General features: G+C 33.7%; 2 protein-coding genes across 2 annotated transcripts; one reads left to right on the top strand and one right to left on the bottom strand.

Annotated features, from left to right (window-relative positions):
• Positions 1-424: 424 nt before the first annotated feature.
• On the bottom strand, positions 425-18,199 carry LOC141711327 (DUF21 domain-containing protein At1g55930, chloroplastic-like). The gene is made up of 14 exons (XM_074513707.1): positions 17,566-18,199; positions 16,547-16,644; positions 16,327-16,420; positions 13,681-13,758; positions 13,442-13,545; positions 6,915-6,996; positions 5,993-6,132; positions 5,836-5,914; positions 5,680-5,743; positions 5,370-5,461; positions 4,160-4,225; positions 2,769-2,885; positions 1,979-2,158; positions 425-1,374 (listed from the first exon to the last, which is right to left on the bottom strand). Exons 1-14 carry the CDS (start codon positions 18,064-18,066, stop codon positions 1,138-1,140), a joined length of 1,932 nt encoding a protein of 643 aa, XP_074369808.1. The 5' UTR covers positions 18,067-18,199; the 3' UTR covers positions 425-1,137.
• A 1,083-nt stretch (positions 18,200-19,282) lies between these two features.
• LOC141710489 (fimbrin-5-like) lies at positions 19,283-24,673 on the top strand. The gene is made up of 14 exons (XM_074513054.1): positions 19,283-19,702; positions 19,806-19,976; positions 20,644-20,876; positions 20,979-21,150; positions 21,329-21,367; positions 21,487-21,555; positions 21,665-21,781; positions 22,003-22,214; positions 22,300-22,455; positions 22,538-22,737; positions 23,407-23,564; positions 23,646-23,742; positions 23,817-23,908; positions 24,230-24,673. The coding sequence occupies exons 1-14, from the start codon at positions 19,616-19,618 to the stop codon at positions 24,452-24,454; spliced, it is 2,028 nt and encodes a 675-aa protein (XP_074369155.1). The 5' UTR covers positions 19,283-19,615; the 3' UTR covers positions 24,455-24,673.
• The last annotated feature ends 552 nt before the right edge of the window (positions 24,674-25,225 follow it).

Below are 25,225 nucleotides of genomic sequence, written 5' to 3'. Positions count from 1 at the left end.
ATGAGCTTCAGGACAAGCAAAATGTGTGTTCTCGCTGCATTACCATAGTAAGAAACAACTATATTTGCAGAAGGGGAAGGTTAGCATGCCGAAAAACAGAAAAACTAGATCCTGTTTTTGGTTATAGAGTCAGTTTCGATGTATTAATTTTTGACGGAATATAAGACTTTCAACATAAAGCTGTTTTTAATTCTTGGGTAAATGTAATTGTAGTCTCATAATGTTCCATATTTTGGATTGATTTATTAGTGACCTGAAACTAATCAGAGAGTATGATTTTCATATTTTAGTCTATTGTTTTGCACATATATACTCACCCTTTTGCTCCCCAGGAAAAACTTCCGTTGCTTTCCTGTAGATCATTCAAATATTGGTTACTGAGGACAACTTATCTTGAATTTAGTTCAATAGTGGCAGTCTGGAATTGACAATTGGATTATATTCTTTGCCAATATAATCAGATTACATCTCAGTAGTTCATAGAACTTCTGAAAAACAAATTACAGTCTTACTAACCACTCAACATACATTGCAGATTTGCAGTAGTTTATAGTACTGAAAAACTAAATATGGTCTTACTAAACACTAAACATCTCTTCCCTGTGAATTCTGCAGTATACAGTCTTGTCTACAGCATTGTATCTTCCTTTTATATGGGAAGGCAAGGTAGTGATCCGAATAGAGTCAGTAGCTCGATTGGTCTACTACAAGAAAGACTCGGACAGCTGCAAAGGATGAAAGAGAGGAGAGAGCAGCAATAGTTAAGGCTGTTCTCCAAATCTATACAAGCTATGCCAGCCTCGTCCTCTGGGCCTGCCAGGATGTGCTTCCAAAACAGTACAGTTTTTCCCAGAACGCCTTGTTAAGATTCACTCTCTCTTGGGCTAGAGATATACAGAAAAAGTGCAGACTCTCAACATATGAATGTGCCATCCTCTACAAAATTATGGTCAACTGGTGCAGCAGCAGCAACAGTAACCCGATCGTACACCTTTGAAAAATCTGAAGTGAATATCTCACTTCATCTCTAGACACGTAACCTAGTTTCAGTTATCCACTGAGCCATTTGTTTTCTATTCTAGTTACTGTAATAAAGTAATAAAAAAGAATAAGAATAAAAAAGAAAAGATATCCTTTCTATATATTTTGATTAATTTCATCATCAACAATTACAGGGTCTTGTATAATGCTGCCATTTGGTGTTCCCTCATCATATATATCATCATCACTCTGGCCTGAATCTTCATTATCTTTCCATTTCCGTTTCCAGATTCTAGGGATCATTCGAGTAATCTCCTTGGTATCTGTAGTTGAATCATTATTCCTCCGAGTGAACCGAACAGCTTTAACCTTTCTACAGTTTCCTGCCAATATCTGCACCAAAGAGACGAGAACAACCAATTTATTGTTTTTTGACACACACGTTCTGTACCTAATGCAAAAAAGAAAAAGGCTTTACACCTGATACTCTGGATTATGATTATTGAACTTTCATGATAAAGTTGGAACACTGGACAGATTAAAACAAGTACAATCTGATTTCATATGGTAACTAATGGAGATTGGAAAATGATATCTTAGAGAAAGATTCCAGTGTTTTTGTGCAATTGCAGAATGCAACGATCATTGCTCCTATAAAGTTTATCATAAAAAATTTCCAGTTCTGCTTTTCAGAAATTTTGATTAGGGTTTTTTAGCCGAATGTGCGACACCAAACAAAAAAAGTTTCCATGCCGCATATCACTGCTGCATCCACAAAAGTCAAAGGTATAAAAATCTAAATGTTTTTTTATCCATTGCAAATGTGTGACTAATACATTTACCCAGTTCCAAGATATACAAGAAAATAGAGAAAAGGGAAGGCAAAGGGAAGAGTTTATCAACACATATAACCCAGAAGAATCTTCAATAACAGAAAAACTCAGGGAGATGAATTTTTCTATATTCTAGAAGATATCTGCAAAATCAAAATTAGTACCTCGAGCTTAAATGCTTGATGTGTATTTTTCTCATCATGACGCTCACTTTCTTCTTCATTGTAATCACTGCTCTCCTCTCTTTTTGCCTTTTCTAGCACTACATTAATACTTTCACCCGTTTTCGGAATATACCCAAATGTCTCACATATGAAACCTGATACTGTCTCATACTGATGTGCCTGTAATGCATTAGAAAACAGAACTGATTATTCAAAATCTGTAGTAGAAGCTTATAAATATAACTATCATGTTCATGACTACTATACTTGGTGCATCCTCAATTACCATTTAAAAAAAGATGATCTGGAGAAGGTATGCATTCAAATATACCCGTGTAACAGCAAGAAATATAATGAACAAAGGTACTAAAACATCGAAAAAGAAAAATAACTGATTGCTCTAAAAATTTTCTTTGAAATGTAACTGTCCTCTCTACATGAAAGAAGAAAGTGGTATTCCTTTTATGTTAAAGGGGCAAGGAAAATTATTATGGTGACGGATGCACTAATGACAAGAGGACAAATATACATTTCAGCAAGATATTTTGTGCATGGCTAGAAGGATCGAGGAAAAATTGATATTAAAAAAAAAAGCCTTTTCCATATTTTAGACAAAAAGGTAGCTGCCTCTTTCAACAAATATAGCTCCGGTGAAATTTTTAGTAATTTGTTTACAAAACAAACCACATCATACATAATTTTTCACCGCCGGTTTATACAAAAATAAAGAAAATAATGATTAGAAACCAAGAAGTTGATACAAACCAATGACATATAGAAAGAAACACACCTCTGGCAAAACAATATCCAGATCCTCTGAAAGTTGGTCGATAGATGTATTTGCATCAACATCAAAGACTCCTTCTGCTCTCATGACGACATAGCCAGTTTTCTTCTGAATTTCCTCCTACAGTAAGAATATTAACATGTTGGAAACAGAAATTGCTACCATATAGGATTTCAAATCATAGCCCTTAATAATCACATCTCAAGCTTTTTAGGGGAGTTATTCAGCTAACATAATATCTGATTTTGGCCTTTTCATAGCACATTTTGAAGTTCAAATGCCGAAAAATAGTTTTTAGTAAAGCTGGTCGGTTTCCCAAAAAACGCATTCAAGAAATGTGATACACCTAAAACGTTTTCCTGTCATAAACCTAACACATGTAACTCATTCATTGTAGGCATCACACATGCAACAGATGCCATAAATGTGTTACCAGGGACCTCCGTTACCCCGACTCTTCAATTTTTCCGTCATAGACCGAAAGTGACATGGGTTTGGGTATGGGATCCGAGTCGATCCTTCATATTTAAACCGGACAATTCAACTTCAAGCAATCTAGTCAAAATGATTTACAAGGCCTCACAACAACTTGTGAGGGATGTCCATAGATACTATTCCCTTGTTATCGGTTTAATTTATGCTACGAATTTCACATAAATAATTATGTATATATTTTTTTATTGGTAGAAGACACTAATTTACAAATGTAAAATATGTAGAAAGTAGGTACAATTTCACTTATGAGAAGGTTATCTGCTGAATTCCCATACCTATGTCCACTTTCAGATCAATGTCCACAAATCTTTTTATATTGGAAACTAAGAGTCTGACACTCGGATGTGCACCCGTGTCCGACACCCGTACCCGAGTCCAGGTTACATAGCCTGGGACAAGTAACAGATCAATATATTGAATTTTCATGTAACACAAATTTTAGGTGTGGTGCCAGTGCCTAAAGGTTTATCTTTTCAGGAGTGCCATTTGGACACTAATCTTTTCTTTATGTGCTAATTTGGTCATTTTGCCTCTGATTTCCCAACTTTTCACATAGAGAATAATGCACCTATGTCGACAATTGCCTTAAAGTTTGGTTTCTGGTGAGAAAAATTCTAGCCCAAGGTTAACCAGCAAGCGAGGAGTTTTGTGATATGTGTTTGATACAAAAATTAGGCCTTCCTTCGAACATTATAGGAGTATTAAAAACATGTCTGATAAGATACAAACTCTAATTCTAAAAAAGAAAGTTAAATTAATGCCTAAACTGCACGTGATACAAAAAAATGACATTTTCTTGCATGAGAATGTCATCACAATTAATAATACATGGATAACAATAGAACTTGCAAAAAGTATTCAGCAATATGATAGGACATTATAATTCATACACTACATACCTTCGTGTCATTCTCATCAAATATCTCACCAACAATTTCCTCAACAACATCTTCTAGAGTAACTATCTGCTTCAACCGAATTACAAAAACAATGTATTAGATCCCAATATATATTAAAGATACATGTGAGTGTTAAATGTTTGATATATAAATACAGATCTTGTAAATGCCAAAAAAACATGCAGGGTTATACTAAGTATAAGTATAACTTATACTTCGTAACAAAATAAAATTTAGGACACAAACACCAAAAAACAATTCTGCTGAAGCTAACTAAATGATTGAAAGAAAATTAAATATGTCATATTCTGTATTAATAATAAAACACAAGCATAATAAATTGTAATCAACATAAATTTTTTTTACTGCCTCCGCCCTTCAGTTTTTCGTGTTTAATAGGAGATACATAACTAGGAAAAAATATTTCTCTTTCATAGTAGAGTAAAGGCAAATAAATAACTGCAAGAAAGAGGTCAACTGCTGAAGCATGATTGCAAATTTACACAGGCAACAGTCCTTGTTAGAGCATCAAACCTTCAAAAAACCTAGGAGAGCTTTCATATTTTTTATCTAGTTATCTGATAGTTTAGATGGGAATTATGTTTACATGACTCAAAATGTAAGTGTCGGGAACTGGGATCTGCAAGATTTTGAATCATGTTGAATTCATTTGTTGATCCGAGACCCGAGTAGTAGCCATGGTCATAGCGCTTGTTATTTTAATATGGTTCCTGGGGCATAATATTAAATAAATTAATAAGCTATGTTATCCGAATACATTTCTGTTAGTATAATTAAATTACAAAATGCATCCACGAAACCAAGAAGACATCCACATATATGAAAGTCTCTTTGATGTATGCTTGTTGTTTTCCACATATTCCTCATTATTTTTCTCCATGGCCAATGCAGCATCACAAGCACAATTCACAAATGCCATGGCACACACTCATTTCTGTTGTTGAAAGTGGTATCCACACTGCACACCTTTTTATTTCCTTACAGAATCAACAGACTACTAGATATGACAGAAAAAACTCCAGAATATATAATTAAAAGCAACTGTAAATTAAAAAGCACACAGAGAACGATATATTCATGTCAATTAGAATTTGCTTTTTAAGTAACTCTGCATTTTTACGAGATTTGGTAACTGTTTCTATACGAGATAACAGAACATTAACAATGGATATCACGAGTACAAACTTACTCCCACAGTTCCTCCATATTCATTAAGAACTACAGCCATGTGGACCTTCCGAATGCGAAACTCCCTAAGTAGATTCCAGACGGACATTGAATCTGCAACAGAATGAAGACATGACTGTGTACCCAGAACCAGAACATTGTTAAGAAGAGATTCACTATTCACTATTCAGTCTCAAACAATATTGGAGAATCATAGATCAATCAAGATTAATTTCCTAGCAGAACGCAGAGATATGTGTCTATATTACAACCCAACCACTTTCTGAAAGAAAACACATATTTAGCAATTATTTAGGACAATAAAATCATACCAGGAACAAAATATGCCGGTTTGTGTGCAATATCTCCCACAGATGTGGTTTCTAGTACTTCTCCCTGCATAATATTTTATGCCAGATACATTAATATGCAAACACTACATAATTAAGTAATAGAGAAATTCAACACAAAAAATAGAACTGACATGCCTTTTGCAGATAGTCTAGTAGATCCATTGCATAAGAGATGCCCACAATATTATCAATACGCTGCTCAAACACTGGCACCCTACACTCAATTCAACAATCTTTAGTCAATGAAAACTAAAGAAATGTGTACAAGTGTAACCTGATAAAATTTACATACCTGGAGTATGGATGAGTCACCCAGAACTTGTGGAAATCTAACAGTGTAGCACCCGCGTCAATGGCAAGTACGTCTATAAGGGGAGTCATCACCTCCCTGACATGTGTATCTTTTATCTCCAAAACATTTTCAATCATATCCTGAAGCATTGACAATTGGATAAAATTCTTCTAGATGTAAATTTTATCAGCTATAGACCAGAGGAAGTTGCTAGTTTGAAGAGTTTTGCCTTAAAATAAAGTGAGATACAATGCTGTAATGACATGATAAATATACAGAGGCAGTATAGTCAAGCAGAGTGGCAGACTGTGAAGGTCACAATTTGCAAAATTCTGTTCCAAACTGAAACATAACATTAGGATCAGAACTATTACAGCACAAAATTCATTTAGGCTATGTTCTATATACACTGGAAGCTTGGAGAACTGTGATGTCGTTTGATTGTGTTATTTCAACTACTTTTAGCCATAATATATCACAACCTTGTCCAACTTTCAAATGACCCTGAATGTATATCTTCTCTCGTAATCACAAATTTTTCACTACTTCATCCGATTTGTAGATTATTCAGATTATCGAAGGACACTTGAGGAGCGTGAAAGGTTTGGCTTTCTATAAACCGAGCCTCATCAAAACTTTTTCTCAATCACTGAGTCCACTATAAAAAATTTGTGCGAAGAGATTTAACGGGTAAACCAAATTTTTGAACGGTCCAGCAAAAACTGAACCAACTCGCATGAGAATACTAGATATCCTTCTTTAAGAAATCTACAATGCTACAAGAATCTTGACAATTAGTAAGACCAAAATGTATCAGGTAGAGTAATCTGAGTAGCAAACACACTTCACGGAAATCAAGTAACGAAATGATTATCATAAGTACCGCTAGCCACAGATGCTAACATTTGAATTTATAAGGTACCTGTTCTTCTTCCTCAATTGCACCACTTGACTCAGCAACTCTTAACATCAGCTTGAGTTCATCTTCAGTTACATATGGATCGCTACAGAGAATAAAGTTTGTAAAGATTCAGCTATCATGTAAATTAACAAACACCTAAGATTCACAACTTTGAATTACTTTTAAGTAATATTGCTTAAAGGTTTGTATCGTGACAAACTAGATTACTTTAATCTTTCCAGGTTAACTATTAAAGTGGTCACTGAAGTGAAGGCCATATATCACTTTAGTCACTAATCTTAAATGGATATCATTTGAATCACTAAAGTCATGATAAATATTAAACGAATATCTCAAAATATGTACTCAAAAATTAAAATTTATTTTTATGGAGTTCCACACTTTTTTCTTGAATGCTACCGCAACAAAATGAAAAGTTATGAAGTCTCGTAATTAAGATAATATATCTAAGATTTTATAAAATTTATATACTAATTATTTTTATCTAAATCAAAAAAATACTAAAAAATTAAAAATATATCTAAATTTTGTCATTCACAACTTTTCATTTAATTGTAGTAGCGTGGAAGAAAAATGTGTGGAACTCAACAAAATATAATGTTTACTTTCTCGACACATATTTAGCGGAATCAATTTGATATTTTATACGACTTTAGTGATCAAAATCATAACCTGTAAAGATCAGTGAATAAAATGATATATGACCTTCACTCTGAAAAAGATTTATGGCACTTTGAAAAAGATGTATGGCACTTGTTGGGCCACAAGCATGCCTCGACTCCACAGGGCAAGCCCGCAAAGATTTGTTTAAGGTCTCTCTACTAATAGAGTTAACTTACTGCTTATAAATCAGAAATATGCCCCTCCCAAATGTGGGGAAATTACATATCCTAGTAGTTTTATCTTTAAGAGCAACTCCAATCCAACACTATAACACTATAACAGCGTAAGTTTTAGTGTAACATCAACTCCAACCCTACACTATAATAGTGTAAAAGTAACACCAAATGAATAGTGACATCAAATTTGGTGTCAAAAGTACATTTGATGTAATATTTACACCAATTTGGCGTAATTCATAATTACTACTTTACCCTTGTCTTTGTAACAAAAAAAAATTATTCTAACTATATCTTATTTATATATCCTATTATATCCAAATAAGATATTTGCTCTCGGAAAAGTAAATATATCATATCTAGGGCTGTAAACGAACCGAGTCGAGTCGAGTTTTTCATTAACGAGTTCGAGTTTTTTCTTAACGAGTCGAGTGGAGTTCGAAAAGTTTAACGATCAGATTTTCATGTTCGAACTCGAGTTCGTTAACAACCAAGTCGAGTTCGAGTCGTTCACGAACTTTTCGAGTCGAGTCGAACTCGAGTCGAGTTCGAGTTGGTCATTAATTTTTAATTTTTTTTGGTCTTTTTCACAATTAGAGTCCAAACAAGGCCCAACCCAAATAATATATAATTTAAGCCCAGTGCAATTAGGAAGACACAGGTAAGACACAAGTAGAGAATAGAGCATGCTCATGTATATATTTAGATTTTTTTTTATGCATATTGCTTATCGAGTCGAGTCGATCTCGAGTCGACCACTTGTAAAACTCGGATCGACTCGATAAACTAAACGAGCATATTTTCTTATTCAAACTTGAGCTCGATTACTTAACGAGTCGAGTCGAGTTAAACGAGTCGAGTCGAGTCGAGCCTAACGATTAGCTCGGTTCATTTACATTCCTAATCATATCTCTATTTAGACATTTAGTGTAAAGTATAGTGTAAATAGGTTGAAGTTGGTAATGTGAATAGTGTAATTTTGACACTAAAATAGTGTAAAAGTTACACCATTTTAGTCTTATGCATTGGAGATGGTCTAACTTTATATTCAAGTATATTTTTTCCATTTTACAATTCAGCACAACTGAGAATCTTCTTAATAATATAATTTAACATAGTACTATTTTACTAGTACAATTTTAGAAAAAAAAAATTTAGGCATACAAATATATGTAAGCATATAGCAAATACTTATTTTTCAAATAATCATTTATAGCAGATAACAACGGTAGAAGTAACATCATTGTTAAGAGAAATTTACTTATATCATAATTTATAATTCTATCCTAATATATAATAAGCATACAAGGTATATTATCAAAATACTACCAAACGTTAAGGGTTCAATACTCATTAGCAACCAATATTATATTTTAAAATTAATAAGATACTACAAAGCTTTAAGTTTCGAATCACATTAATAATATATTAAAATGTAATATTATATTAACAACTCCAGAAATAACAAAAAATAACTACAATTTGAATCGTATTAAATTAAAATCATACTTTGTACGAGGTAAAAGCCACTAAATTGAAGAGCATATCAAAAAGTTATGATCTAAGGTTTTTTTTTTCTTTTTTATCATGCATGTTAACGAAATTTGGTACTACCGTTGTATAGCAAGAACAATATATTATTTTTTATTTATGACACATTAGGAAATATTTCAAGAAATTTGGCAGACAGTTCACAAGAAATCTTCTCTTCAGAAGATGAATATTGATAATCTCGGATAAATATAAAAAATGCATATTTATAATCTCGAAAATATACGAAAAATAAACATTTATAATCCAAGACAGATATCAAGAATAAATATCTATAATCTTTGGAAAATATCAAGAATGCATATTAATAATCTCGTACAACTGTCAAGAATGAAAATTAATAGTCTTGCAAAAGGTATATTATAGATTTCTTTACATGTATATGTAAGTTACGAAGAATACATAAGAATGCTATTTACGGTAATTTGAATAAAATTGTATCGTAAATGTTGAATAAGAACAAAAAGTACTTTTACATACGTTATCAAATATTCCTAATAACCCATATTTGTCAAAAATTATCTATTTAAAGGCTACCCAACAGCCGATTGTTAGCAAACCCATCTCTTCTCAACCTCCCAATGTCGATATCCTCCTTTTGTGTACATGAGATGGAGCATATATCTGACAATCACCATGAACTAATAGCAATGAGGATCTATCGTTGTCGTTTTTGCTCCAAAACATTCTCCACCCAGATGGCCAAGGATGGAGATCAAAACGCACATCAAGTGCAATACGCTAACCCATTTTCTTCCGAGGAAATGAGGTTGGAGTCCATGGCTAACCAACTATCTTTTCTGCAGCCGATAGTGGACTCATCTTCCTCTTCACTCTCGAGGAAGAACGAGCAGAACGAGTGGCGTTACACAGAAGCGGTTCATGCCAAAAAAAGGAAGATATTTTCCGGGCCGATGGTATCTACTCATCCATCAGCCCCTTTAGCTCCTTCACCACCGGTCGAAAGTACGATATTTTTTGGAGTGCCGGACTTCTTCAAGCCGTCAGCCCCTTTGGCTCCTCCACCTCTAGCCAAAAGTACGATGTTTTTTGGAGTGCCGGACTTTTTCAAGCCTTCTGTTGCACCCAAAAATGCTCCAAGCACCTCTACTGCTATTACCGTGGGTAAGGAGGAAGATGATGACAAAGATCTCGATTTAAATCTAAAGCTCTAAATTGGAGGAAGATGAAGACAAAGATCTCGATTTAGAACTTAAGCTCTAAATTGGGATACTATCTATGTTTTGTTTGTTTCATTTTAGTTCAATATCATGTTTTTTGCTATACTCTGTCAATTGGATATTGTAAAATTATCCATCGACTCTACATAGCAAAATCTGGTTGTTGGTCTTTATATTTCTTTTTAATGATCCTGGTCCGACTTTGGTCCGACTTTTTAATGTTAGTCAATTAAGCATTAATTTTACATATCAGTATCTCATTTTGTTCCATTTGTAATAAGTTTGCATATTGTTATTGTTAGACAAAATTATAAGGCTACACCATTTTTTGATCGCTAGTTACAAACCGAAAATTACATTTATGTAAGGTTAAGAGAAGAAATATACAAAATAAGCAATTAATCTCATAAAATCACACACGCACATATATATATTAGTTTTTATTTGATCATTTGCCTCTCTAATAGAAACCAATTTTAAAATGGAAACTAGAAGCCAAATAATTTTTTTTAAATTACTTCGAAATATAAAACATATGGTATGCAAATCGATCGTTGAGAGATGAAGAAAAATACAGTGAAGTCGTATTTAAAAAATAACTTACCGTTTGACAGGAAAAATCAAATTAAAAACGGAGGGGTTCATGTGAGATTGTGTGTAGCAAGGTGCAGATTAGTTGGGTGTGGTGCTTTTATGGGGGCCATTAGATTAAATTGATCTAATGGCTTAGATTAGTTTCTAATTTTCATTTTAATTTTAGTTTTTATTTGATCATTTGCCTATATATATATAGTTATTAGCATTCATGGTTGGTTGATTATTATTGATTAACGTTTTTTTGTGCAGAGAGTGTATCAAATATCCGGGTGTTCGATTGTATTCCCTATTTACAATTCACTTATAAAAGTACATAATCGGTTCATTTTTTTAATTTAATCAAATGCATTTTGTTTGATACACAAAAGTACTAATTTTGTACAGCAAAATCTCAAGTTGACAATCACAATGGACTTAAAAAAAATTACAAAGTTTGAAGAGACAAAAATGTATACAGTTGTATGACAAATATTCTAATTAATTTATTTGTCATTTAAAAGATAATGTACATAACATACATGTTTGGAACGTGTCTCATAGACTAAATATAATATAAGAATTATGACATTTTTTTTTACTAATAACTAAATATGAGACTTTTGAGTGCTCATGTAGTTTAATAGTAAAGATGTTAGGTAACCATCGCTCTAAAACCTTAAAATGTCATATGAATGCCCCAACCGAATTTTATACTCTTTAACACTCATCCTCAATCGTACGATATTTTTCGCTATGATTGCCAACACCAAATATAACCAATACTATTACCAATACCATCAACAAATATTTAAATTGAATAAATGGGGGTGGGAGGACTCGAACCCAAGTCCCTCCCTAAACCGAACCGAGTTCTAATACCGTGTTAAATAACCAATCACTCTAAAATCTTAAGGTGTCATAGGAAGGTCTCAACTGGATCTTATCCTCTTTAACAAAAGAGAATGAAGTACTTACACTTGCTCAAACATTTAACAATTTAATTAGTTTATATCATCTTCGTAAATTGGGGGTATATGAGTACGATATGAGCCAAGACGTTTCTCTTTTTTACTTTTTATGTGTAAAAAATTTAAATTCAAAATTTTTGAGACTAAAGGTCAAGTGATTACTAGGTACTGAAGGATTAATAGAAGTAAAAAGTTTTACTTTGTACAATAACATGTAATTTAGTGTGGGTTTAGAGCTATCTAAAGTTTTAAGGTAATTTTTAATTGATTAAAATTGTGTTCTTTAGTTTTAATTTTATTTTCTTTATCAATGTAGAAAATCTGTAAATCTTAACTCTAACACTAAGTAGAAGTTTTGATTGTACATAAAGATAAGTTAAAATACAACTACATACAATAAATAAAACATTAGTTAAAGGGTGCCTCGAGAGTGTGTTTAAATTAGGGTTTGAAGTGAGGAAAGAATAAGCTGAATTAAAGTACCTCGAAGCTACTTAAATATCAAGAACTAAAATTAGCTTTAGGCTAAAAAATATAAGTGTACACAAACACGTCACTTGATAACTCAATAACTTAAAGTTGATTGAGGCAGCTTAAGCTGCCAAACATGCTCTTAACAATTTGGCCTAAGAGAATAATTTATCTATATTGTTACTATTTAGCATCTTATTTCAAAAGACTTGTTTTCTTAATTTTCTATTATTGTATCCAGCTCCAAAAAATTAAATAATTTAAACCCGGTTGGGGGCAATTACCGTCCAACCAATTTAATAATATACCATAAATAGATATATCCAGTTTAGACACCATTATATCAGGTGTTCAGATATTCTGAACATATGATGGGTCTATACAAAATTTTGGACTCCTAATTCCTTAATTTGACAAGGTTAATTGTATGGATGAGGGGGTAACTGACCCCTCTTACATCCAACATACCAAACTTTAGTAGGTTTTACTCCTATCTATGTGCACCTTTTTATTTTTCAGTCCATTAGTTTACTCACCCTTTCATACTCTTTCCAACAAAAGTTTACTCGGTCACCAATCCTCCATTCAAAACAATTCCCTTGTTATGTCTTTCGTTAACCCTTGTTTTTCCTAAAAGCTAATCTCAAGGCAATTGTCAATTACGAGTATCTTTAGACGTACAAGAATCTTTTGCAATTATGCACAGAGCTCCACGACCTAGACAATAGACAGGTCATTACATTTTACAGATTTAGTATCTAGCCCTGTCTATAGCAAATTTGCACTCTAACGACAAATAAGCCAAAACATGGACTGAAACTTTAATTCTACAATCATTAAGCTCTCTTCTTCAATATCATATATAAAAGAGGAGACCAAGCAAATACCAGCATAAAAGAGGAGACCAAGCAATCCAAAAAAACATTGATGACTAAAAATACCTTCTTGCTTTCAGACCAAGTAACTTAAGCATCCCCATTGATAGAAATGTTACAATTCTTCCGACGGGATACAATATCAGAGAAAGCCACGCAACTGGCCTGACCTAAACAGTTCACAAACAACTTCGGATTAGCAACAACGAACTTGCAACTATTTAGCACGAGTTATATAAATTCACAAAATAAAGTTATTAACAACAAAATTAATTCAACTAAACAAAAATAACAATCCAACATACCACAAATCGAGCAACTTCTGTAGCATGGTGCACAGCAATACTTTTTGGGGTAATTTCAGTAAGGAGCAAAATTGCAACCTGAAAAGTACAGGAATGAAAATTATTTTAAAAAAGAGTATAGAGGCATGTAATGCACAAGTATTTGTTACTCTTATGATTCAGACAATAAATTGTGTGTTTGTGTTTGCGCGTGCCTGTGAGTGATAAATAGGAAAGTATTTGAGGAAAAGCCTGACAGGAAGTTTGTTAACTCTAAACCCAAAAATAAAAAGCTAATCAAACTTGAGCACTATAAGAAGATATTATTGCTTTGCTGGATTTAGAAGGTAAAAAATATTTGCAAGTTTCAGTGATTTAAAAAAGCTTTCTAACAGTAATTTCTTCTCTTGAGAAACTGCACTTTTATGAATATTACTGGTAATCATCTCGACAACAAATTCTCCCAAAATCATACACTGGTAGAGCCAAAAGCATCAAAACGGCTAGGCTTGTCATTTGAGATAAATTATTAGAATTGTTAAACTAGGAGAGAACGTGCTTAAATTAAAATGGAAGGGTTACTGAAAACCAAATTTAAGCACAAAACGCAGCAAAGTCGCTATCTTTGTTCTTTGCTTTAAAAACCCATCTGAAAAAGCACAACTCACTGACTAAGGGCGATTGTTAGAGAAGTGCAAAAAAAACCCACAGAAGCAAGCTACTTTGAAGTTGAGAGCTATGACTAGATTTGAACAGAATTCCAAAACATGGGCCAAATGTTTCAGGTGTTATTGGGAAATGAAATACACACCTGGCAGAAATATGGTAGCTCTCCATGTGAACGACCAAATTTACGCCTTCTATAACATACTTTAAAAGACTTTCCCCCTCCTGAAGAATAGGGTATTGAATGGACCTAAATTCTGCCGAAAATCCAATTCTAAATCGAGTACAGCTACGTGAACTTGATCCCTATATATAAGTGTAAATACACAGCTTAAGGTGGAATCCAAAAATTATTATTGATTAAAACTCTCAAGAGCAACCCCGACAACCTCAAAAACGAACCCCCAAGAAGTGGCCTGGTGGTTAAGAAGTGGAAATTGGGATGTTATAGTGTGTGGTCAGGGTGTTAAGGTGTGTGGTTAAGGGTTCGATCCCAGGAGCAGCAAACCTTTCTCGGGGACCTCCTACATAATCCCAAAAACCCTGCATCTTTCTCTTGTAGTCTCTATCCAAATACTAGAAATCTAAATATAATCTTGAAGGTTATAATCTCTACTCACATACTTAAAAGTTAATCTTGAAGGTGAGTCTGGGATAAATTTGTGTTCAACAGTCCCCAAAAAAAGGGAATGACCGGCTAGTACTTGAGAATTATAATTATTAAATTTATATTCAATTTAAAGAGGAAAATAACTTTTATGCAAATGGTATTCAAAAATATGAGATAAGGAAGTATTGTAGTAGAAATGTAGCTGTGACATCCATGATCTCCAGCAAAACCCTGTATTTTGCACTGGAACTATAAAAGATATTTCAATCAATTGAATTGACACGGCCACTCTAAATATACTACCAAAAGATTTGCATTCGAATGTACTATTTTGGCAAACACCGTATTCTGCAGCAGAACACAGTTTTTTGTGTCCACAAATATGTACCACATCTGAGAACTTCTTCAATTGTGCTCTGTATGTATCTACGAATAAAAATGTATATGTGTATGTATCTAGGTATAAATACAGTCTTCTACTTTAGAACGCTGGTAATTTAGATTTGTTCTATTCGGTTCTCGCGCAGAAGCCTGCTATCTTAGGAAACAAACTCGAGATGTATCTCATGTTCCTTATTCTCTATAGATATTTAACTACAATATAAATAATATTTAAAAAACTTGTCTTAATCAGCAATAGGATTTTTGCCCCCTCCTTCCAAATTTAATTGTTTGTAGTTGAGATCCTGTATGATGATTGGTAGTTTCTTCAATTTTATGAGTCTTAAAAGTCATGATAATCCAAGTTCGAGAATATATGAGCTCTATATACACAAAGATAAAAATAAACCATCAACCATCATCAATGAGGTAAAAATTAGAATTGATATGTCTTCACATTTGAGCTACTTCTTCCATTCCTTGGCTTCACACTTTTCCTAATTAGTCATACTTTTTGGCATTGCAATTTGTTTCTAGCTCCTACATTGTTAATTTTTAGACCTCTATATCAAAGTATTATATTGCTCCAGATTATTGTCAAAATATTATAGATGTACATCAAAAGGTGATGAAGTACCTAAAGACCTTGTTAGGTAGATATTTTATAAATTGCGAGATCGAAGAAAGAAAAGCGAGTGTGGATTAGTAAATCATTGTCATATAAACTGTCACGGGTCCCCAAAGTCGATCCAAACCAAGTATATATAACTAAATACCAGAACTTATTTCTACCCTCACTAAATTTAGAACCACCTCAACAATAAGTAATTATGCCATCAGAATATTACTGATACAACTTCTTTTGCAAGAAGTCTAATTAGCTTGAAAGCAAAGCAATGGTAGAGACAGACAAGAATTGTGCATGGCAAGATATGTTGGAGACCGGTACAAGTTCTCCACAAAGTACCTTGCTCTAATTTCTTTTCATTTTTTACGAAATAGTTACATACCGTCATCACACCAGTTGCTGCAGTAATACCTGCCTCGCCAAAAAGTGTTGTTGCAGCCTCTGTGACAAGTGCTGTTGCTCCAATATTAACAACACTGAAATTTAAATATAGAGTTTCAGACCTTAGAGAAAGCTAATTTATGTGATTTCAGATTTGGAACATAAACAATAAAGCAATGAAAATTATGCAATCGAATAAAAGAAACTAAAGGAAAACATACGTTGTGCCAATAAGAATTGTTGTAAGAAAGCGAGTGACATCACTACGGAGCATTCTGAAGACACCATCCTCTGGCTCTTTTTCAGCCAGCTCACGCACCTGTAAATATTTATTGACTGTTCATATAGATAATATATAGGGAGTGATTGAGAGTGAATGGTTCAGTAAGGAAAAGTTTGGGGACAAACTCCTGATTTTCAAATATAAATAAGAGTAAACTATAAAGGTGTGGCTAAACTTTACCCGCTTCTACATTTTGGTGGCCGAAATGTGAACTTCGCAATATAGTGGCCAAACATTACTTTTATATTTCAAAAAGGTGAATAATGGCCACTTTTTTGAGAAAAAAAAACTTCTGTTCTTTAAAAAATGGCGCTTAGCCACCTTTCAGAAGAGTTAAAGAAATATTTGGCCACTATATTGCAACTTTGAAATCTCGGCAACCAAAATGCAAAAGCGGGTAAAGTTCAGCCACCACTTTGCAATTTACTTTATAAATAATAAGGCTTACTTGATAAAAAAAATAGGAACAAAGTGGAAATCTTCTATTAGGATGGCATGAACTGATCATTCAATATAGAATAGATAATTATAACACCTTACGAATTGTAGGGTATATTAACTTAAGAATGTGAACATGGCATAAGCAGAGATCATAGACCACATTGCATAAAGAATACAAGGATGGGAGACAGAATGTAGAAATAATATAGAAAAACTAATCAGTGCTTCTTGTTTTCATTTGTTTGCAACTAAGGAAATTCATTGCGACAATCCAAAGTCTTAAGACAAAAACACATTCTTGGGTGGAGATGCAGGACAACAACACGGTCGAAGCAAAAATAAAAGATAGGATACGATGAACTCAACTGCCGGTAGGAAGCGGCTAAAAATTACTATTTGCATCAGTACCTAAAAGAATAATCTCCTACTTCATCAATCTAAGTTCAATTCTTATCACATTTCAGTATAATATTACATACATTAACATAAACAAAACGAAATGTGACGAATACACACCTTCCAAGGCCACAAAGTAGTAATCGAAGTCTCCGCCATCGAGAAAAAAGCCGATAATCCCAAAAGCACAGCCAAGATCAACCCTTGTTCCTTAAACACACCCAAAACCTGCAAAATCTTGGGCCAATTATCCTTCAAATAAACCCGACTCGTCGCCACAAACCCTTCCGCAGCCAAAACCCTTTGACATTTTATCACACTATACCCCAAAACAGCAATCAAAACACCCCATTTCCCAAACTCCCCAAACCTCCTTAAATTTCCATCCTTTTCACTCTCTGAGGCATTTACTCGAACACTTGAGCTACAAACAACACAACCCTCCACATTTCGCCATCTGGGTCGGCACCAAATGGGTTCAAAAGACTTGTAAACTAGTTTCTGGTGGACCCTTGTCGGAAAATTTGGCCGGCGGCGAGTACTTAAAATGAAACGTGGAGATATAAAGAATTGAGAAGATGTGTAGTGAGTTAAAGATGAAGTGCTTGCTGTTAACTCCATGAATAACTCAATAATGAAAGCTTACACACATATATATACATATATATATGGTTGTAAGTATATGTAGCGTAGAGGAGTTATTAAAGTGGTGATGGAGAAGACAAGGAGTAGAAAAAGAAAGATTTTTGGGTTGGTGGGCTGAAAAATCAAAAATCCAACTGGAATTGATTTATTCATTTATTGTTAAATTACGATTTTGTCCTTTTAATTTATTTAATTTTTTTGGAGAAAATAGTTTTATAATCATTTTTTTTTTATTTTTGTGTAGATATTGTTGTTGCTTATTGCATGACTATATAATTTATATCAAATATTTTAATGTGAATAGATTGGAATATATTTTCTTTTGAATAATTAGGTTTATTTTTGTGTGATATGGTCAACTATGATGTTGTTTTCACGAATGTATGAGCAGTTTGGATCATTTGAAATGTTTTTGATTTCGTTTTTAATTTCAAAAAATTTTAAATTCAGTATGTTAAATAATCATAAAACAAATCATCTAATTATTTTTAGTATGTTATTTATTTTTCAACCTGATTGTATTAATAATTTGTCCCGATTATATTATATTTAAACTAATAAAAACTGTTTTTATTTGTAAAACAAATATTATTTCTAACAAATTTCGGGAGGGAGAATCGAATTCACACCAACTAGAAATGAGGGGAGCTATTTCGCGGTGATTAGACTGTAACACACATCAAACTATATGTAAAGAAATGTATTGTGTGGAATTTATATTTTATTTAAGGTTTGAGTTAAAAATATATATTTTGGATTGTACTCAAGAAAAGAATTGTTTAATTTTTATTAAGGTTTTGTTTGGGAGTTCTGTTAAAAACTGCTGTACTGTGAGAAAAATGCTGGTGGAAAAAGTGTTGTCGGTAAAATTAGATGATTGTTTGGTAATTTTTTTTAATTTATGCATATTTTGAGATATAATATATAAAAATAATATTTTTTAAAAATGTTTGACGGTGAACTGATAGCTACTTCCCGAAAAAGCTTCCAAAAGCACGGGGACATGTTTTTGCTAACAAGACTTTTAGACAAAAACGTTTTTCGAGACCGCAGCTTTTAGAATTTACCAAAAACCATTCTGACGACTTTTCAGCAAAAAACTGCTAGAGCAATACCAAACTGGGTCTAAATCACCTAAAAAGAAAAATTTAGTTTCCAAATGATACTCTTATCTGCGTTTGGGCATTGAATATCAAATTTGCTAGAAAATGTATACCTTTTTTAATGAAACCCTAATTCATGAAAAGTGTGGTTTCCTTTAATTTTTCACTATTCAATCTATCTATTCTGCCTATTTTTTGGTATATAAAGGTAGAGCATGCATGCATGCATGCATTGCTAACAAACAGATACCTGAAAGAAAGGGTATTGGCTTACAAAATTCTTGATCGAAGTACTGCACTGTCAAGATTCATGTTTGAAGATTGTATATATGTAAATCATAATTTCTGTTTGATTTTTGGAGCATAAGGTTGCTCGTATCGTTCGAGATTCGAACAAGAAGAAGAAGATTCATACTGAAAAAATGTCTGGTTTTTTGGGAGTTGTGGTCTCTGATTCATTGCTTGAGAGTCAAATTCCGCAAGTTGAGCTTCGAAACCTCGAATCTAAAGTAAGTTGTAATTTATCTACTTATTCTGCCCTTATGTAATGTTGAAAAATGTATGATAATTAGATTATTTAGTCACATTTGAAACCTGTCACCTCTTTTGCAGTTTCTTATGGCAAGAAATGAGTTAGGCCGTGTCACATTAGCAAATTTGTCAGCAGTGATGTTACAATTCAAGAATTTCAGCGAGCTGTTTACAGAGCAGGAGATTAAAGCAATTTTGAGTGAGTCAGACCCTAACATGGATCGAGAAATTGATTACGAATCCTTTCTTCAAGTAAGTTCCTGATAGGGTAATTGCAGGGACTGCTTCTCGTTTTGTTCAATTGGATGGAATGGATTCAGGCCATTTTCTTGACAATTAATGCATTATATTCATTCCAGTGCTTTCGACTATTTCACCTCTTCCGATTTTGAAGTGAATGCTCATTGTTTCTTAAACTCATCATGTTGGCACACTTGATTGTACCTGTTGCACAGCACCATCTACTCTCGTCTCATCTCTCCATCCTTTTTTAACAATGCTTATTTGTTTTTATGTAAAAATTCAGTCCATCATCACCCATGCCATTCATTTTAAGTGAATACAGCCCTAGTTTCTAATAGTTGTTTCCGGTGTTGGTGCTATTTGGTAAATGAACTTGAAGCTTTTAGTTTATGAGAAAACATGTAATGCTTGAGCTCAATGGACTAATTGCTAAACCTTTTAAAGTGTCAGTGACTATTTGCCCTACTATCTATCTGATAGTTTCGTGTTTGGTTATTGAGGTAGTAACAGTAAGGAATTGAAAACAACTTTAACTGTTTAATTAATTTTATCAACTGATTCTGTCATGGCTCAGCTCTCATACTTAACTATATATTTATTCATTGTCTTGAATTATTGAAAATTAAGCCTGACATAGTGGACGGAAAACGATTAAGCTGCAGTTGAATAATTGCAGGCATATATAAATATAAATGGCGAAGCTCAAACAAAGTCAGGTGGCCAAAAGTTCATGAGTGCTACTTCATTCCTCAAGACAAGTACTACCACCATTACCCAGTCAGAGAAAGCCTTCTATGTTTCCCACATAAATAGCTATTTAGGGGAAGATCCATTTTTGAAGGATTTTCTTCCTCTGGATCCATCTACCAGTGGCTTGTTTGATCTTGCCAAGCATGGTGTTTTACTATGGTACTCCTTTAATCGGTCCACTCTCACATTTAATAGATCTAGATAGCTATTTTAAATATGTCTTTCTTGGTACATTTGAGATTGGGGAACAATGTTTTGCAGCAAGCTCATCAACTTGGCTGTCCCTGGTACGATAGATGAGCGGGCTATCAATACAAAATGCATTCTTAATCCTTGGGAAAAGACTGAGAACCACACTCTGTGCCTCAATTCTGCAAAGGCCATAGGCTGCAATGTACTGAACATCGGCACACAAGACTTAGCTGAGGCTAGAGTAAGTTATGTTCATGATACTTGAATTATAATAAACTATCTAGTATATTCTTTTAAAAAATATAACTGTCGCCTTTTATCGTAATGACTAATGTGATAGACTTATGGAAATTGAGTATAAATCAATGGCTAGATATATGTCTCATTAAGTTTCTTTCTCTCCTTGACACTTTCTACAGCCCCATCTGGTACTTGGTTTAATTTCCCAAATAGTGAAGGTATCTCTTATTTCTTGTTTGCTTTTAACAAAATTCTATCATTGTTTTCTGTAAGATAAACATAGTGGTTCACCAAAATGATCTTATATGTTTTCTGCTTTCATGTATTGGAATTTCAGACGCAACTTTTAGCTGATCTCGATTTCCACAAAACTCCTCAGCTATTGGAATTGGTGGGAGAAGACCAGGTTGCAAGACCTTCATTGGCTATGTACTGTTTATGATTTTACTAACATACTTGTAGGAATATTGTACAAGTATTTATATAGAAGAATAAGAGATACATCATATTTGCAGTACCTGGAGGAGATTTCGTGTTTAGCTCCTGAAGAGATTCTTTTAAAATGGATGAATTTCCATCTGAAGAAAGCGGGATATGAGAAAAAGGTTACAAATTTTTCATCTGATTTGAAGGTGAGGAATAGTTTATAACTGTGTTCTGGACAGAAAGTTAAGGCAAATTTTCTGGCATTGCATAATATAGTGACTATAATGGCCAAGATGACACATATTAGTAGCTCAAGTTAGAGACAGGTCCAATATTCTATTAATGCATTTACACTTTCTTTAAGTCCAAATATTTCTAGTGTTTCCTATGCTTCTAGGTATCATAATCTTCACATATCCACTTTCAGGATGGGATGGCCTATGCACACTTGCTTAATGTTCTTGCCCCGGAATTTAGTACCACCACCACATTGGAGGCAAAAAGTGATGCTGAAAGAGCAAAATTGGTCCTTGAACAAGTAGAAAAACTGCAATGCAAAAGATGCGTTACTCCAAAAGATATCCTTCAGGGTTCAACTAACCTAAATCTTGCATTTCTTGCAAACCTATTCCGGAATAGGTAACATTATCTTGCAGTTACATTTCCTTACTGCTTGTTCTTACCTATCTTTTCATCTGATCATATAAATAACTGTCCTCCGCAGGAATGGTCTGTCACTAGAAAAAGCAAAACATTCATATGCAGAGATGATGACTGATGATGCTGAAACTTCAAGAGAAGAGAGATGGTTTCGGTTGTGGATCAATAGTCTTGGAATTGAGACACATGTCAATAATTTTTTTGAGGATATTAGAAATGGGTAGGCATGGAATTTTTTAGTTACCAATGATTTTCCCTTGCATATGCTTCTTAATCTATAGTCTATATTACCTCTTCTGTAGATGGGTTTTACTGGAAGTTCTCGACAAAGTGTCCCCTCAATCAGTCAACTGGAAAAAGGCAACAAAGCCTCCGATTAAGATGCCATTCAAAAAAATTGAGAATTGCAACCAAGTTATAGAAATCGGGGGGAAGTTAAAATTTTCCCTTGTAAGTGTAGATGGAAGCGATATCGTACAAGGAAACAAGAAGCTCATACTTGGTTAGTCACTTTATCGATAAAATATTTCATAACCGGAGGGTGTTTTCTTGGGTTTAGACATGATCTTGGATTTGTTTCCAAAGTTATAGAATTATTTAATTTGGAACTTGTACTACGTGGTCTCTTAACTTCACTTGCTCGCGCTTCTTTCTCTTCATAAAAATTATGAGATTTTAATTACAGCAAAATATAGTTATTGGTTACTGATGTACTGTCCTCCAAGTTCTACATTCAAAAGGTCGCGGACCATGCTAGCAAGATATATGCTTTAGCTGCTTGTAAGTGTGGATTCTTATTTGGAAGATTAAAACAATTTGTTTATTAGGTTTAAATCATTACTACAATCACCGATAAAGTATCAGTATCTTCTCCTTCGCTTTGCAAGCTCCATGTAATATTTCTAGGACAGCATTGTTCAAACTTGTCTTGTTCAGATGAAGCACAGACTTCACCTTGTCTTAGTCATGTCTTAGTCGAGTGTGTGTCTGTACACAGTCTCAGTTTAGCACTTGCTCGTTTTCACTTAATTGTCTGAGGACCTCTAGCTTGATTACCATCATTTTTCTCTTGCAAGTAATTTCATCATTGTTAATCTTTCATTTTTTTTCTAATCATTGTAAATCTATTTAAAGTTTGCATAATACATTGACTGGTCACCTTTTGTGTCAGCTTATCTATGGCAGTTGATGAGGTTTAGCATACTCCAGCTACTAAAGAACTTGAGATCTCACTCCCAAGGAAAGGAAATAACCGATTCTGATATTATGAATTGGGCAAATAGCAAAGTCAAAAGATCAGGCAGAACACACCAGATGGAAAGCTTTAAGGCAAGTGATAATTTCAATTCTTAACCAATCAAAAACACATGAACTTGGTTAATATATGATGTAATATAAAACTTTTATTAGGACAAAAGCCTCTCAGATGGGATTTTCTTTCTTGAACTTCTTAGTGCTGTGGCGCCACGAGTTGTCAATTGGGCTCTTGTCACTACTGGCGAAAATGGTATGCAGATACTAAAACTTGTGGAACTTAAAATGACTTGCAAAATGTGATGAGGTTATCTACTGCAATTGCAGATGAGGATAAGAAGTCAAATGCAACTTATATAATTAGTGTTGCGCGAAAGCTAGGGTGCTCGGTATTTTTGTTGCCAGAAGATATTATGGAGGTATATCATGTGTAACCTCATGATTATTAATTTCTTTAGCAATTACCATGTACTCCTATACAGGTACTCAACTACATATTTTAAAGACACATTTGCAGACGTATGTTGATTTTCCTTGAAATTTTATCATTTAGAAAAATAATTTGATTTTTAAGTACCCGGTTCCTTGTAATCTTGTGTCCAGAAGAAATTTAACACCTTTGTTAACACAGTTTTGTCATGAAAACAGAAAGAAATCTAGTAACTAATCTTGTTTATGGTTTGTAATTAAGAATAACTTGTACATTTTTAATTTTTTTGTAATATTTTCTGCAACTACAGGTGAAGCAGAAGATGATCCTCACTCTGTTGGCTAGCGTCATGTATTGGAGTCTCAACCAGAGAGGCAGCGTGAAATCCTCCTCCGAAGAAAACAAATCTCCTAATCGATCTTCATTTGTAATGTCTGAGGATGGTGACTATGACAATAATCTGATTGACGATGCATCAGGTGAGACTCTGATTGATGATGCATCAGGCGAGACACATGAATCTGAAGACCCTTGATAGAAGGCACAACATGAGGAAAAAAAGAACTGGAAGTTTGTATTCTCTATTCCAGCATATTCAGGGCCTCGCTTTTTCTTCTGAAATGATTAGTCTGGAGAAATTTAAATACTCGCCTGCAGGTTAGACTTGACGCTCAACCTCGTAACCTCTTATGTAAATCCACACCTCCTAATCAACAACATTAGACTAGATGAGCCTTTGTATTAAATTTATTGACTTGCATGTAAATTAAATTTATATTATCGATAAGAAACTAAATTATAACCTATAAAGAAGTCCAGCTTAATAGCAAAACCTAATTTACACAATCAAATGCTTTTATCAATCAAGACCAAATTGAAATAAACTGTGAAAACAAAGCATGAACTATGCACAGACTTCATTCTTCCAAAATGGTTTCAAATAAGTATGCTTTTTAAGTTTGGTGCTTCATCGTCGTCGTGGTGGGATGCAGATATCAGTAAAGTACCTTACTGAAAAGAATGCTACACTAGAGGTTGGGCACTCAGATATCATTGGTAATCTAAAATGCTAAATTCAGTATAAGGAAGAGATCTCTTTGGATCAGCAGATGCTTATTTTTGCTCAGAGAATCTATGCTAAAACTCACTTAAAAATGTGAAGTCCCTGGCTTGTAGTAAACTGTGAAATCTTTTGTTAAATGTTTAAGTTAAATTACAACTGGATTCATGCAGTATCCTCCAGTTCACTTGATCTGCCATACCAGGTTTGCTTGATAAAATGACTTGATATAGTGTCCCTAATAAG

This window comes from Apium graveolens, chromosome 3 (assembly GCF_009905375.1).
Source record: "Apium graveolens cultivar Ventura chromosome 3, ASM990537v1, whole genome shotgun sequence".
In the NCBI taxonomy this organism is placed as follows: domain Eukaryota; kingdom Viridiplantae; phylum Streptophyta; class Magnoliopsida; order Apiales; family Apiaceae; genus Apium; species Apium graveolens.
Note: the sequence above shows the minus strand (reverse complement) of the source record. Positions and strands in the feature narration are given on the sequence as shown.

Coding starts and splice junctions, on each gene's coding strand:
- LOC141710489 (XM_074513054.1), top strand. CDS start 19,616: ATGTCTGGTTTTTTGGGAGTTGTGGTCTCTGATTCATTGCTTGAGAGT. Junction 19,977..20,643: donor ATTACGAATCCTTTCTTCAA/GTAAGTTCCTGA, acceptor GAATAATTGCAG/GCATATATAAATATAAATGG. Junction 22,738..23,406: donor AAACAAGAAGCTCATACTTG/GTTAGTCACTTT, acceptor CTTTTGTGTCAG/CTTATCTATGGCAGTTGATG.
- LOC141711327 (XM_074513707.1), bottom strand. CDS start 18,066: ATGGAGTTAACAGCAAGCACTTCATCTTTAACTCACTACACATCTTCT. Junction 16,421..16,546: donor ACAATTCTTATTGGCACAAC/GTATGTTTTCCT, acceptor TTTAAATTTCAG/TGTTGTTAATATTGGAGCAA. Junction 1,375..1,978: donor ATCAAGCATTTAAGCTCGAG/GTACTAATTTTG, acceptor TCTTTGGTGCAG/ATATTGGCAGGAAACTGTAG.